This window comes from Curcuma longa, chromosome 11, assembly GCF_044706935.1.
Source record: "Curcuma longa cultivar G26 ecotype Majalengka, Jawa Barat chromosome 11, ITB_CL_G26_1.1, whole genome shotgun sequence".
Classification (NCBI taxonomy): Eukaryota; Viridiplantae; Streptophyta; class Magnoliopsida; order Zingiberales; family Zingiberaceae; genus Curcuma; species Curcuma longa.
Genome location: NC_133871.1, coordinates 30,113,385 through 30,128,121, shown reverse-complemented (window position 1 = coordinate 30,128,121; position 14,737 = coordinate 30,113,385). Strand labels below are relative to the sequence as shown.

At 38.5% G+C, this 14,737-nt stretch overlaps 2 protein-coding genes and 1 non-coding gene across 3 annotated transcripts; 2 read left to right on the top strand and 1 right to left on the bottom strand.

Annotated features, from left to right (window-relative positions):
* The first annotated feature begins 307 nt into the window (after positions 1 to 307).
* On the top strand, positions 308 to 410 carry LOC141842470 (U6 spliceosomal RNA). The gene has a single exon (XR_012602908.1). It is a non-coding gene; the product is annotated as a U6 spliceosomal RNA (small nuclear RNA).
* Positions 411 to 3,354: 2,944 nt separating this feature from the next.
* On the bottom strand, positions 3,355 to 4,582 carry LOC141840276 (zinc finger protein ZAT9-like). The gene has a single exon (XM_074728215.1). It carries the CDS (start codon positions 4,365 to 4,367, stop codon positions 3,546 to 3,548), a length of 822 nt encoding a protein of 273 aa, XP_074584316.1. The 5' UTR covers positions 4,368 to 4,582; the 3' UTR covers positions 3,355 to 3,545.
* Positions 4,583 to 6,905: 2,323 nt separating this feature from the next.
* Positions 6,906 to 14,710, top strand: LOC141838558 (mitogen-activated protein kinase 2-like). Its single transcript, XM_074726064.1, has 6 exons — positions 6,906 to 7,168; positions 9,102 to 9,231; positions 11,960 to 12,097; positions 13,163 to 13,495; positions 14,051 to 14,234; positions 14,313 to 14,710. Exons 1-6 carry the CDS (start codon positions 6,999 to 7,001, stop codon positions 14,480 to 14,482), a joined length of 1,125 nt encoding a protein of 374 aa, XP_074582165.1. The 5' UTR covers positions 6,906 to 6,998; the 3' UTR covers positions 14,483 to 14,710.
* Positions 14,711 to 14,737: the final 27 nt, after the last annotated feature.

The window sequence follows — 14,737 nt, the reverse complement described above, 5'->3', positions numbered from 1 at the left end:
CAAACCCTAATCCCATCTTGGACAGTTATTAGCAGGTATCAATCTTTTTCAAGAAAAAAAAGATGAAATCCGCCGTTTCAGGAGGATTAGTCCCGCATCGGATATCTCGTTCTTTAAATCAAACACGGGTCGGGTCAGATAACGCAGACGTCAGCAAGTAGGTTTAGTCCCACATCGGAGATCTCGTTCTTTAAATCAAACACGGGTCGGGCCGGATAAGGCAGACGCCACTAAGTAGGTTTAGTCCCACATTGGATATCACTAGTTAAAGAAAGTGTTTTTATTGAATCTCCGCAACGCCGTAGTTGTCTCTTCGGAGACATCCGATAAAATTGGAACGATACAGAGAAGATTAGCATGGCCCCTGCGCAAGGATGACACGCATAAATCGAGAAATGGTCCAAATTTTTTTTTCCCCGCTGCAAACTCAAATCTGTAATCTTTTTGTGATTTTCTCCTTGTTGGATTTCGTCTCCTTCGTATAGCCTTGGTTCAGCGAACCCTAGATCTGCGTTTCTTCGCAACTAATACTTTCACTACTAGTCATTTTACAGCTTGTGTTGCTTTGGTTGGCTTACAATGATTTCGTTTGATTGAATCATGGTTTTAGCTTCCTTTGCGAAGTTGTCTTCCAGTAAAACAAACATTGCATGAGGTAGACAGCATCGACAAAATTAGGTTAGCAAGTCTTGTGCATCTTTTTTTTTTCTGCTGTATAAACTTTTGTGGATTGTCAATGCGATTGAAGTCATTGCCATTTCCCCCCTCAGATCTTGTTAAATTGGTCTTTGTTTTTAGATTTCAACTTTGTGTTTCAAACTGCTGGTATTGGTTTTTTTCGTTTTAGTAAGCAAAGCAATGAACTGAGGCCAGTCCTTATAACAGAAATTTGTCATAATATTTAGGAAATTTCCAGTTGCTATTAGTATGATGAATCAAAACTTCTAACCTAGCAATGCTGGATAGAAATGAAGAATCCTCTTTTCTATTGAATCTAATTTGCGCGACAATCTAGTCAATGTTTACATACCTAAATGTGATTTTCATCTATCCATTTAGTTTCTGAATGTACAACCAATTGCAAGCAATTCTTCATTGATTTATAGTTGATTTTCTTAGCTGATGCTTGTGCTTGACTTAATTTCTTTAAAAAATCTCTCATTAAAGATGGCACCACATGGCAACTAGGAAGCAATAGTACCTTGTTGCTTGTATCTGTACTCATTTTAGCTTGGAATTAGTTCTTGGACTATAGCTTCATTGCCCCTATAATTATTATCTTGATGACAGCATAGTTTCAGTCTCTTAGAGGAATCATTTGTGCCAAAAGAATTTAACAAATATCATGATTGTATTGGATGTGATAGCTACAAGTACAATTAAAGATACTTGTATTTCAATAGGAGAAAATATAATGACTTGATGCTCAAGATTGTATTCTATTTAGCAATAGTCTATATAATAGATTCTATGAGAGCCTGAATCCATTGCTATCATTTTAATCCAATTCTAAGTCAAAAGCTGTGTGTTTCATGTTTGCATATGATATGCTGTGAATTCGAAAATGAATTTTTCGTGAACAAGCTTTAGAGTTTTTGCAGAGGGAGATTAATTAAGAAAATAAAGGTGGTCTGGTCTTTTGCTTTACTCATTATCCAGTGCGCATCTATATTTCAAAATACCTTTTCATCCTTTTCATGCCATATACTATAACTTTGTTTTCATCTTTTTGGTCCTACCCTTTTCATAAGGTTTACATGATTCCTATAGTGTGAGGTTCAATGGTTCATGGACCTTTGTAGACTACAAACATCCAGTTCAGTAGGAGGGGAGATCTCCTACAAATGATATGCAATCATCATCACATCTTTGCAAAAGCAACAATGTTATTGATTGATGTTTAGTTTAATTTGTTAATCTTATCATCGAACAATAATTTGCATGGCCGTGTCTATTGAATCAAATTCTGGATCGTGTGAAACTAATTCTGGACTTGCTCAAGATTGATGATGTTACACTACCAATGAGCCATAAGATGGTCATAGAAGGAAAGGATGAGGGAAGAAGGTACTATGCCCATATTCATATAACAATTGTTAAGTTGTGTTTGTTCCTACTTTTTGGTATCAGCTTATGAATGTTATGCCTTGGTTAAACATATTATGTGTGCCTATTAGATTATAAAAAAAAAAAAAATACTTATTTCCTGTTCTAGAGAAGTTCTTGACTTGTTCTTTTTCTTTAACATTGAAACTTGGATCATGTAAACCCCCAGAGTAGATCACTGATGCCATATTTCCAGTGGCTGATCAAGTGGCATTAGAGGGAAAGAAGGTGATCCCATTGAGGTAATTTATATTATGAACTCTAGAATGATCCCCATTTTTTGTTGATGTAAATTTGAATCATTCTTCTGAAGCAGAAAATCATTGCGGGGAAGATCCAGTTTTTAGTTTTTGCAATCAAAAACAAAGATCTACATGTTGAACCTTCTGTTCAAAGGGATTCTAGTTGGTCTTCAGTTTCGGAGGAGCCATCGCATAAGGCAATGGAAAAGGTCAGTTCTTACAAGGAAATGAATCTGAAGGTGAAATCGCGAAGACCTACATTTGGAACCTTATATGAATGAATAATATTTCTATAAAATTTCTGCTGCTTGCTAATCTTAATCTTGTTTCGGAACCACTCAAATCAACAAGAAGAACTGTTAATAGACTGTTATCCATTTCGGCAATTCATCGAACATCAGGCGCGCGCATTCAACCACCATCGACTCCCCTGGATTGCTCCGTCGCAAGTGGCCGACATCCCCGTCAATGGTTCCCAGCATCGATGGCGTACTTTTAGGCAATCAACGTGGATGCCATGTACCTTTGACTCAGAAAAGAATCCTTGCTGGAGTGAAAACAACTACTGTAAACTGGAGCGAGCAGAGGTGCCATGCATGGTGGTCGAACTTGATCGTGTGAAGGTCATGCGACGCTGGCTTGGCTTTAACCTTCGTGATGAGCTCTTTCTCCGCATGTGAAGGTGGGAGAATGATTGGGCTTTAAGCTTTGTGGACTCTGGAAACTGATGATGGAGAATCTTGACGCTGCCATGGAATGAAGTGGAGTTCAAGCGATGGGGAATAGCTTGCACACTGTCTTGTCTTCTGGTAAGTGCTTGTCGGGGAAGAACAGCATCAATGGCGCCACCAGTCGCCGAAGGGGTGAGTGAAAGGTGGCAATGATGAGGAGGAGCAGGAGTGATTAAGCAGCTGAGTACAGTGCCTGCATGCATGCAGAGAGAGTGGACAGAGAAGAAACAACAAACAGCTGTAACTGCGCCTGTTCCACCTAACGCACGCCACACTTCTTCCTCGTGTGTCAGTCACACACAGCACCAGCTCTGAGTTGCTTGCTGTTTAATCGCGGCGACGATCGTAAACCCTAATTTACGGGAGGAGATTACAGAGCAATAGTTGTTTTTTAGTATTGGCGGAACTGGATTCACTGAAACAACAAAAGAATGCGATGAAATTTTCAAAGATGAAGTTGTTCGCTTCATTTGCTGGCCAAATCTATCGCCACGGAGAGCGCCGACAGTTCCGCCTCTTCCTCTGGCGGAGCCGGGAGGTTGAGATCTATGCCGGTTCTGGTCTCGTTGTCGTTGGAAGCCGCGGCGTTTGCTGCGGGAAAGGCGGGGTGTGGACGAGGAAGAGGCGTTTCCGGCGAAGTGATGGTGGCGAGCACGGCGGAGGAGGGAAAAAGGTGGGATCTTTTGTGGCCGCCGAGCGCCTGGCCAGAGCGGAACATCCGGTGGCAATAGGGGCATTCCCAGAGCTTTTGTTCTTGTCCGACGGCGGCTGCGGAATCCTCGTCGCCCAAGCTCCTCTTGTGGCTGGCGCTGTGGCCGCAGGGAGCTTTCCGGGAATGGCGAACCGCCGCCCAGCTCGTTTCGCACTGGAACTCCATCAGCATGCGCGGCGGCGATCTGGATCCGGCCCCGCCCTTCGCCTCGCACCTGGACCACGCGTCGCGCGACAGCATCATCAGCCACCGAGCGACGTCCTCCTCCGCGGACCCATCGGACACGGAGCTGTCCACCTCATCCGCGACGTCGACTCCGCGCGAGCGCTTCGGCCGGCGGCTCAGCGACGACTCGGCGTCGCTCTCCCCGGAGGATGACACCTCAGCCCCCAACCTCTTCCCACTCTCCCGGCCAACCACCCACCCCTTCGCGGGAGACGAAGAGGAGACGGAAGGAGACGGAGGAAACCCACGGCGGCCGCCCTTGCCCGCCACGGAGTGCGACCGCATGTGCCCCGCGAGGGCGCGCCCGCTGGCGAACCGCCGATAGCACTGCTTGCACCTATGCCTCTCCATCACCGGCGAACCAAAAAGCTGAGATCTCGCCCACCTTTCCGAGCAGTTTCACTGTTCCATCACCAGAAACAGAGCACGAGAGAAGAGAAGCGAAGCAGAGCTGCCCCGGAGAAGGAGAAGGAGAAGGAGAAGAAGAAGCCTCCTCTTCTGCCTGTGCCCACTAAAAGGCCACAGAAAGAAAAAGAAGCAGCAGAGCTAAGTCAAGTAACAAAAGAAAGGAGTTAATGCAGATGATGATATATATGGTCTCTGTTAGAAGACAAACTAATGCATTAATATTTCAGATATCAACTCTCCTTTATCTCAAAAATAATAATGCAAAAAAAAAATTTATATAGATTTTGATCATAATATCTTGTAATCGCATTTGCTACTTGTCAAAAGAGTGTTGATAGGTAACTAACAAAGTTAGGAAGGAATCTAAGGAAGGTGAGGACAATAAATGTGGCAATTCAATACCTATCTCCTCATTTTTTTAGTTCATTCGTAGAGTTTTTTTCTTCAAAGTTATATCAAAATATAGAAATTTTTATTTATTATTGTGATAGAAAATTCAAATGAGGTAGGATTTTTAATCATGTACAGTGTTCATTGTCGAATAAGTCATGGCTTTATGAGGTTTGATTGGTTTCATTTTGTGAAATTCTACTCTATTTTGGCAACGCATGGATAGAATTGGTTTATTGAATTCATTGCACTAGGGCTAAATTGGGCATAGGCGAGGAGAGGAATAGATTTGGTAGGAGGTGAGATTTTAATATGGGTTCCCGGGATATGATTGAATAGGTTAATGCGAGGAGACTTGCTGAGGTGAATAAGTGTCGAATCTCGGTGAAATCGAGACAATGTCTTCTTCGTAGAGGTCAACTATAGCTTCCCGATTTACCTCTTTATGTATAATTGTGGGACCGACTATGTGAGACCGTTAGGATGACAGATTTTATTTTTTATTGAAAAAATTTTAATATGAGAATCGAAGTCCTATGTGAGAGACAACTAAATGAAAAATGAGATGAGTAGCATAAGAGGACGTGAGCAGTCCTAGGGCTAACACACGAACTGTCCGTATTCTTTGACACGATTGTATTTCTTATTGCCACCTAACAAAGAAGTTCAGGACCGAACACGGCTTAGACGTGTCCCCCGACACAACCATGTTTAATTAATTGCTGGCATCCAACAGCCAATGTGATATGGTTGTGTTTACCATCACGGTCTAACTATGTTCGATCAATCGTAGACATCCAGCAACTAATATGGTTTGATCGTGCTTACTAATACGACCGTGGCATGGTGACAATGCCCCTAAATGATTTTTATCATTATATTAGAGTTATTTTAATTTTTACATCCTAAGATTTTAAGATTATTTAAACTTTTATTTAATTGTTGATTAGGGTATTATTATTTTTATTTTGAATCAACTTATTTGATTAAATATAGAAATAATTTCTTCTCTCAGTTTGATGATTTTCGATGTTTCTAAAAATGAGCCTTTAAAATAATTAAGTTTTATCTTATAAATAAATTATTAAGAATGTTTATACTTGGTCCTAAAATAATTGTATATGATTTTAAAGAATGTTTAACCTTAGCTTCCAAAAAAGCATTTTTTTTTAAAGATTTTACAATTTTGTTTCACATTGTTTAGGGTAAAGACGATTTAGACGTCTTCATTTTCATAGGAATCCCATGAGTCAATCTTTGACTTCTTCAAAGGCATCACATCGTTGACTTTTTTGGTTGACTCGTTGACAATTCAGTCCTCATCTAAATTAACCTCCGTGGGTTTCCTTTTTCTTCACAAAGTCCTACCTAAAACAAATATAATTTCCTCATACTTCTAGATCAACATACAAATTTATCACATTATTCTTATCTTTTGACGAATAGAGATGAGCAAATTGCATGATATTTCTACTCGACTAGCACTAAAAGCGGAGCAACATATATCTCTACCCGAGCTTTAGCCCGAGGACCCATCCAAAAGTGCATATGGGTGAGAGAGGGAGACAATTGAAAAAATAAAAAAATAATAATAATTTCTATTATAGCTCGATTATTTTTTTATTAAAATATTTTAATTTGGATAAATTTATAATTCTGGCTCTACCATTAACTAGCACTCTAATAGTTGTCATTAACTAAAATATGACTTAACAATAATGCTAAGTTGCAAGACTTTAATGTAGACTAGGTCTAAAAAAATTTGGAAATAAATAAAAATAATAATATTATCATAATACAATTAATTTTTTTAATGAAAGATAGTAAATGGTAATGATTGTAAACGTTGTTGTTTAATTAAGCTTTTATTTTCATTTTTTTATTATCAAGAATCATTTTTTTATTTAAAAATAAATATTATAAATAGCTTATTGGGCGATAAATAATTTCGTGAAGTCTTTGGTTCTTCGCTTCTGTTGCAGTAAAAAAATTTGCAGGGAGAGCGAAAGCGACGGCGATGCACCACGAGAAACGCCGACGAAAGCGAACTCCAACCTCCCGTCTCACGGTCGCGGGCTTCTTCCCATTTACTCCTTTACTTTCCCCTTTCTCGCTCTTCTCTTTCACGAGATCCCAGCTTTGCCGTCTCCTTTTTCTTCCATCTCCGCTGGAGAGGCCCTAGGCATGGAGTCCGCCGCCGCAGCCGCCGGCCCCGGGGAGGGCCACATCAAGGGCATTCTCACCCACAGTGGCCGCTACGTCCGGTACAACGTGCACGGAAACCTATTCGAGGTCACGGCGAAGTACGTGCCCCCGATCCGCCCCATCGGCCGCGGGGCCAACGGCATCGTTTGGTGAGTCCAAAAGTTCACACCTTTATTTATACCTCACTCGCCTTTGTTCTTTATTCCCTTGGTTTGGCTTTTCCTACTTTGTGCTTGGATTGGAATACTTCGAAGGGTGAAGAGTGAGTAGGATTCAGTAGCATTGACTTGGCATTATGAATGAGGCAGAACCGAAATTTTTTCTCGAGGCAATAGGTATTGTAGCAAAAACAGGACGCTCCCGTGCTTGCGGTAGTGAGACGATCTTGAAATTGCATATTTCAAAATAAAGGTTTCAGGACTTGAGATGATAGGTAGACAAGTTCAAGCTTAACATGTTCTCCTTTACATGATGTTGTTGAGAGTTCTGCGTTAGATAGATTTATTACATACCTCTGGGGACCGTAGAGATATAGTTGTCTGATCCATGATTCAGAATTAATATGTTGTTTTTCCGTGTATTTTACTTGCGAGCTTCATCGCATGCGGTTTTATGATCTGCTGATAATAGTGGCATCCAGAAGTCACTGTTGCTGCATATCTAATCATGGCTAGTTGTTATTGGGCTAGTCAAGTTTCAATGTTTGAGTAGTGTTTCAAGAGTTTTTTCCCCCTTCTTTATTGCGGTTGACTATGGCTGAATCAATCTATGGCTGGCTGATTTTGTTCTATTTTTCCTGATTTGCCAGATATATACATGAAAAATGAGAAATATTTAAAATCTTGAGAGCAGATAAAGCAAAATTAGTTTTGAGAGATTTGATGATGTTTATTCATCTTGACCAAGGGACTGTTGTGTTTTTGTTCAATCTCATGCGCTTTGGGTCAGAATAGAGTGCTATACAAGCCAAGATAACATTTGCCACAAATTCATCTTCCACCACCGTTCACTATGCATTGTGGAATCTCATGGACAGGCTCTCTGTTTTATCAGTATGTAATAGTTGGCTTTTACTACTACATGATTCATCCATTACTTATACTTTTCTTTCCAAACAAAGCAGTTTGTGCAAAAACAATATTTTATTTCCTTTTTTTCCTTCCTGCTGAACTCTCCCTTTAATGTTGCCGAAAAAAAATTATTGTAAAGCTGACAAAACTTTAAAAAATGTATTATGTTGTGATATTTGAAATAAAACTTATAAGATATAGACATACTATTTTCTTATTATTATTATTATTATTATTTCTCTTAAATATATGCCCTGTTGACCCTATTTCTTCCTTTATATTGCTATGCCTATTCCAACTTTTCTTTGTTTTCCTTGGCTATATTACTCTTATTGATGTCATTCCCCTTCCTCTTATTTTCTTTAATATTTTCATGCTAAGATTTTGTCCTGATCTTATTATATTCTGGTTAAGTTTCTACTTGAGAGCCTTCAATACCTATCTATACTTGACTCTACACTCTAGTAGTACAGTGGTAGCACTTTTTCTTTGACAATCAACTTGACCACGTGCCTATGGCAACATATATTGGTGTCCACCAGAAGGATAAAATTTGATATATAAGTAGGGATGACAATAGGTAGACTATGTGCATATTTTTTTATTATCTATATCTATGCCTGCTTGGTACATCCAAACCCATGCTAATCTCATGCCCATGATGGGTGCTTACTATATGAGATTGGTCATTACTTAATACTATTCTCTTCCTGTCTATGCTATACCAAATTGAACTTTGCTATTCTCAGAATAGTAAAGTTCTTATTGCATGATTCACATTCTGTGGCTATGGATTGCTGCAACTGCTAGTTCGGACAATCAGCATTCTGGTCCTTTTACATAAATTTCTGCAAGCAATTTCCAAAATCAGCATTGCATTATGGAATCAATTTGATTTTGCCCCCCTTCACTTTTCACTGCAGAATAATTCACATTTTGATGAAAAACTTAATAGTTTATTTCTTCTAAATTACCAATATTGAACGGGTCTATTGGTGCCTCTGGTCTTTAGTGCTGCAGTAAATTCTCAGACTCATGAACAGGTTGCGATAAAGAAGATTGGCAATGCATTTGATAATAGTATTGATGCCAAAAGGACCTTGCGAGAAATCAAGCTTCTTCAGCATTTGAATCATGACAATGTAAGTTTAGTGCCAACTTGACATGATTTCTTCATCTTCTAGTTCTTTAGAGCTGTTAATGGTACTGGGGTTCTTCAATTAAATTGCACATTTCTTCCTGGTTCACTACATAAGTTATTCATTGTTATTGCTTCACCGTAGTTTCGTTTTAAAAAAAATCCACATTATTTTTACACTTACTTGACATATGATATTCCTCTGCTTCATAACCATTTTCCAACTTTTACTTCATGAACCGTTGAGCTTAAGAATTATATAAAATTAGCAAGTAGTGATCTAATATGCATTCACATTCATAATGAAGGAAAATTCTGCTTGATGAAGGATGAATACCCTTTTTGCTAATCTACTGCTGCTTCATTTATTCCTGAGATCTTCTAGCATTCAATGTAGAATAGTTAGTGTGGCTTCATTTGTTTCAAAATCTTTTAGGATTTAATAAAGAATGCTTCCTATGATCTTTTGGTGTTCTAATTGGTTATAGTGAAATAATTGGGAGGTTGAGTTTGGTACCATTTGTTAAGACCGGTGGGAATTAGAGGGGGGTGGGGGTGGGGGTGAATAACTCCTTTCGCGTTGATGGATTGCGCTTGTGTGCTCGTCTACAATTGGTTATTACACAGTGGAAATAAATACACAAACCAAATACATACACAAGGGGCACAAAGATTTTACTTGATTCAGAACTTCTGATTTCTACTCCAAGGCTTAGTCCTAGCGATACTTCGGAGAAGCCTCTTACAACACATGTTCTTACAAACAATACAAGTCAATTACAAATGTACAAATGAAATCGAGACAAACAAGTGTACACAAATGAAATTGGCTTTGCTCACTGTTGATCGCTTTGGATTGCCTCTAGATGGTCCGGAAATGCAGTAACATTCGTCTCCAAAACCCCCAAGAACCGGGGCTTTAAATCTTCATGAAACCCTCTTTTATACGATTGTCGTTAGGCTGATTTTCGCCTAGCAATCGGTTGCTAGCCTCTAGCAGTCGATTGCTACACTTCGATTTCGACGGTTGCTTTGACTTGTTAGTTTAACGACTCAATTTATTTTAGCAATCAATTGTTAAACACCTGCAATCGATTGCTATGCCTACCAATCGATTGATAATCCATAGCAATGGATTACAACACCTACTGTATGTTGTTATAGTGCCAACAATCGATTGTTGGGTTCTAGCAATCGATTATTGGATTCTAAACCTCCTTTACTCCCTCAAACCTTGAATTCAGGATTTAGAGTCCAACGATCGATTGCTATTTCCGGGCAATATGTTGCTACCTCTGTTTCAGCATTTCTAAAGTTGAAATATTGTCCTACCTAATATCCGGTTGATTTCAATCTACCAGGACTTCCTTCACTCAGCATCTGGTTATCTTTGACTTGTCGAGACTTTTCATTACCTAACATCTGGTCAATTTTGACTTGTTGAGACTTCATCATTATCAAACATATAATCTTCCTTGACTTATTTGGACTTCTCATCTTATGCCTAACATATGATCAACTATGATCCGTTATGACTTCTTTCATTGCCAAGTGTCTGATCAATTGTAATCCATTTGGACTTTCAATCGCCGAGTGTCTGGTCAACTGTGACTCACTTGAACTTCTTGTCTCATGCTTCCGATTCCCAAGTATTCGATCAATTGTGACTCACTTTGACTTTCGATTATTAAGTGTCTGGTCAATCACGATCCATTTGGACTTCTCTCGTGTCAATTCCTTGTCGGACTTTTCCATCGTCAAGTATCCATTTGGACATCTCACTCAACCACATACCATTTGCTTACACACACTCACCATATCGCTCGACCGTCAAATATCCGGTCAATCTTGCCCTACTTGACATTTTTTTTGACCAACTAACATATTGATCAAACATCGAAACCAACTTGAGTCAACTCAAGCTTGGTCAATCTGGTCAACCTTGACCAAGGTTGATTGCACCAACACCATTTCTTTTGCTTATTTTGAATATCCACTGGTTATGACCTTCTAAAACTTCTTAAATGAGACAATGTTAGGCCAAACTATTATTGGCCAATTAACCTAGATGATGAAAATTCTCTAGAATGACAGCATCAAGCAAGACATGGTTTGGGAATCCAACGTGGTTTACTTCATTATAGTTGACCATGGCATTTTTATCTATGGTTGCTGCTCCTAGCTATCTATTTTCAACTCATATCTCTGATGATCCTGTGGGAGCTCAAAGGTCTTATTTTTGTTTGACAGGACAATTTTAGCAAAAGGAATGGGGGTGGTATTGCTACTTGCCACATGTGCAATATCTATATTGTGGTTGAATAGTATTCCATCGTATTTGTAGAAATAACTAAAATAATTCTTTATTTGTTGAGTGAATATGATTCATGTTGAATCTGTTCTTGCAAGTCTAGGATTTCAGATGCCAGCTAAAGAAGTGCAGAATCTATTTATTGGTTTTTGTGTCTTAGTATAGCATTTTTCTCACAACGAAATACTCAAAGATGGTTCATTGCTTGATTCGGCTTATTTTCATTTTTTGCAGCCAGTTTACTTCTTGACTTTGCAAGAGAAGTATTATCTGCTATTCCTTAGCTTGATAATTGTGGTTAAGTTACTTTTTATTTGGATTTGGCATTCTTGCTAAGAGTTTCATCTATTTTGAAGATATATACTTTTGCTTTAATGGAAACTTCTATTATTCAGCTTATACTTCATGTATTTTGTTGTAGGTTATTGCAATTAAGGACATCATACGCCCTCCAAACAGGGAAAACTTCAATGATGTCTACATTGTTTATGAGTTAATGGATACTGACCTTCACCAGATAATTCACTCCAACCAAGCATTGACAGATGACCATTGCCAGGTTTGATGTTAGCAACCTCTGCGCATGAGCATAAGATCTGCTTGAAAGAGGAATATAGTTATTTTTTTAGTGCTACATAATTTTTTAAGATCATCATCTAGATTTTGGATGGGTGTTAGAGCTGACATCCTTGCATGAAGATGTTTTCCTAAATGAAATTTAAGACATCCCCTTGGCATCTCGTATGTTGGCTCTTAATGCCCTTTGTTTGATGCTAGAGGCCCCTGTTTCACAGTTCATTTTCATCACGAATCAGAACTTTTTTCTTTGGTTTAGTTAGGTGGATTTTCCCCCCTTCTTTTAAGAGCAGCACAATCCATTAAAGTAAGACCAATTAAATCTCTTTTTGTTGTTTCTAATAATGTTCTCTGAGATTTTTACATTTGACTCACCTATGTATCTATTAAAGTTGACCATACTGTGAGCTTTTAGTGTTCAGATGTACCATTTTCAGTTGCTTTTATCAATGCATATGAAAGTTCTTAAGATGCCAATGTGCTTATTCTTTTACTATGAAAGTTTCTTCTTTTTTTTTCAAGCATAAAATCAGGCATTTAGATCCATACATGGAATAAGAGAGGTATTTTTTAGTGTATATTGGAGGCAAGACCACCAATATTAGTTTTTATCACCAAGAACCAGCTATACATGGGTTTGTACAGAGAAACATATAATTTCCCTGTGCTGGTTGATTTCAATTTTGGTTCAGTGGCAAAATGGTACATATCACCCATACCAATTGAACAAAATTTTAAACCATGTATAGAATAGATTACTTTTTAAAGGTATAATTAATCATACGGAGAGATGGTATGGACATGTTGAATCGATTAGAGTGGAAGGGAAGAAGTAAGTGATAGAGGGAGAATATTACTAGTATATAGCATCGCATAGAGTTCAATGGAGTATAAGATTCATGCAGCTGACCTTAAGTTGTTGGGTAAAACATAATTCGATGATGATAACGATCAGTTGGTGTAGTTTTCTACTTACATGTTTTGCTGCATGGTAGCTTGCAATGCCCACTCGTTACTTTTGTTTCCTAACACTATCTATTATTGGCAGTTTTTTCTACATCAGTTACTCAGAGGGCTGAAATATGTGCACTCTGCAAACGTTCTGCACCGTGATCTTAAGCCTAGCAATTTGCTCTTAAATGCAAACTGTGATCTCAAGATCGGAGACTTTGGAATGGCAAGAACAACATCTGAAACAGACTTCATGACTGAATATGTTGTCACTAGGTGGTACCGAGCACCTGAATTGCTCCTTAATTGTTCAGAGTACACTGCTGCTATTGACATCTGGTCTGTGGGGTGCATACTTGGTGAAATAGTGACTAGAGAACCCTTATTTCCAGGAAAAGACTACGTTCATCAATTAAAGCTAATAACTGAGGTAAAATTGTGGCTATCTTCAACACAAACATTCATTAATTTACTTTTATGTCATACATTGTTTACTCACAGATGGATCTTCTTCAAGTATGTTATGCCTGTTGGTTTATTTGGGTTTTAGTTTGGTGATTTATTGTTTTTTTTTTCTGCTTGGTCATTGCTAACCATCATCCGTGCATCCTACAGCCAAAGTATTCTCTCAATAGGAAAGTGCCTTTATCACCATTCTGCAACTCTTTTATTGAGGTGGATCAGTACTTGTTTTGTGTTAACTCTTTACTCTGAGTTAAACCTTTCTCACTTGCGTTTCGTTCACTTGTTTCTTGGCAATTTTACATGATCCAAGTAACACCTGCGCTGTGTAGTATCATTAAATCTAGATGTGCATATGATTATCATTCTCTTGTCAGAATTTCTCACTCATAAGTTTACAAGACTCATAATCTATGAGAACATCGATGCCAATTTGTTTCTAACCTAATATTACTTTCTTCTTTAGTAAATTACTTCTTGAAGCTAATAATTTGGCACTTGCATTGCATTTTTACATGATAAGTTAATAGGTTCACCTGATGACTCAAGCCTCGGATTTCTCCGGGGTGACAATGCTCGTAGATACGTGAGACAACTACCTCAATATCCAAAGCAAGATTTTCATACTAGGTTCCCTACTATGTCGAGCGGAGCCATTGATCTGCTAGAGAAAATGCTTGTATTTGACCCAAGCAAGAGAATCACAGGTATAAACATCTTTCTAGTCCTTCATAGTGAGAATTGCATTCTACATCAAGTGTACATTCAATTATATCTTGTGGCAGTTGATGAAGCTCTCTGCCATCCATACTTGGCATCTCTCCATATCGACGGCGAATCTGTTTGCCCCACTCCATTCAGCTTCGATTTCGAACATCCATCGTACACTGAAGAGGATATCAAAGAGATCATTTGGGGAGAATCATTGAAGTTCAACCCAGATCCACTTCGCTAGCTACGAACACACGAGCTCACTACAATCAGTTCTGTTGTAACTATGATCAGTCCTTGAATGGAAGCCTTCTATACCTTAACTGTTGCTAGTCATTCAGTAAAAGCTTGAGGAAAATAAGGTAACTCAACATTCATAATCCAAGCAATGTTTTAAATGCCTCATTATATGTATTGTTAAGAACCTTGTGCTGTTTTCACGATTGATCTATGACACTGTTGTGTTCCTTTCTTTGCTCAACATGTATATATCTATATA

Bases quoted from the DNA above. Each gene is read 5' to 3' on its own strand.
- LOC141840276 (XM_074728215.1), bottom strand. From the start codon at position 4,367: ATGGAGAGGCATAGGTGCAAGCAGTGCTATCGGCGGTTCGCCAGCGGG.
- LOC141838558 (XM_074726064.1), top strand. From the start codon at position 6,999: ATGGAGTCCGCCGCCGCAGCCGCCGGCCCCGGGGAGGGCCACATCAAG. The intron at 9,232-11,959 runs GTAAGTTTAGTG...ATTTTGTTGTAG, and splicing joins AGCATTTGAATCATGACAAT to GTTATTGCAATTAAGGACAT. The intron at 14,235-14,312 runs GTATAAACATCT...ATCTTGTGGCAG, and splicing joins CCCAAGCAAGAGAATCACAG to TTGATGAAGCTCTCTGCCAT.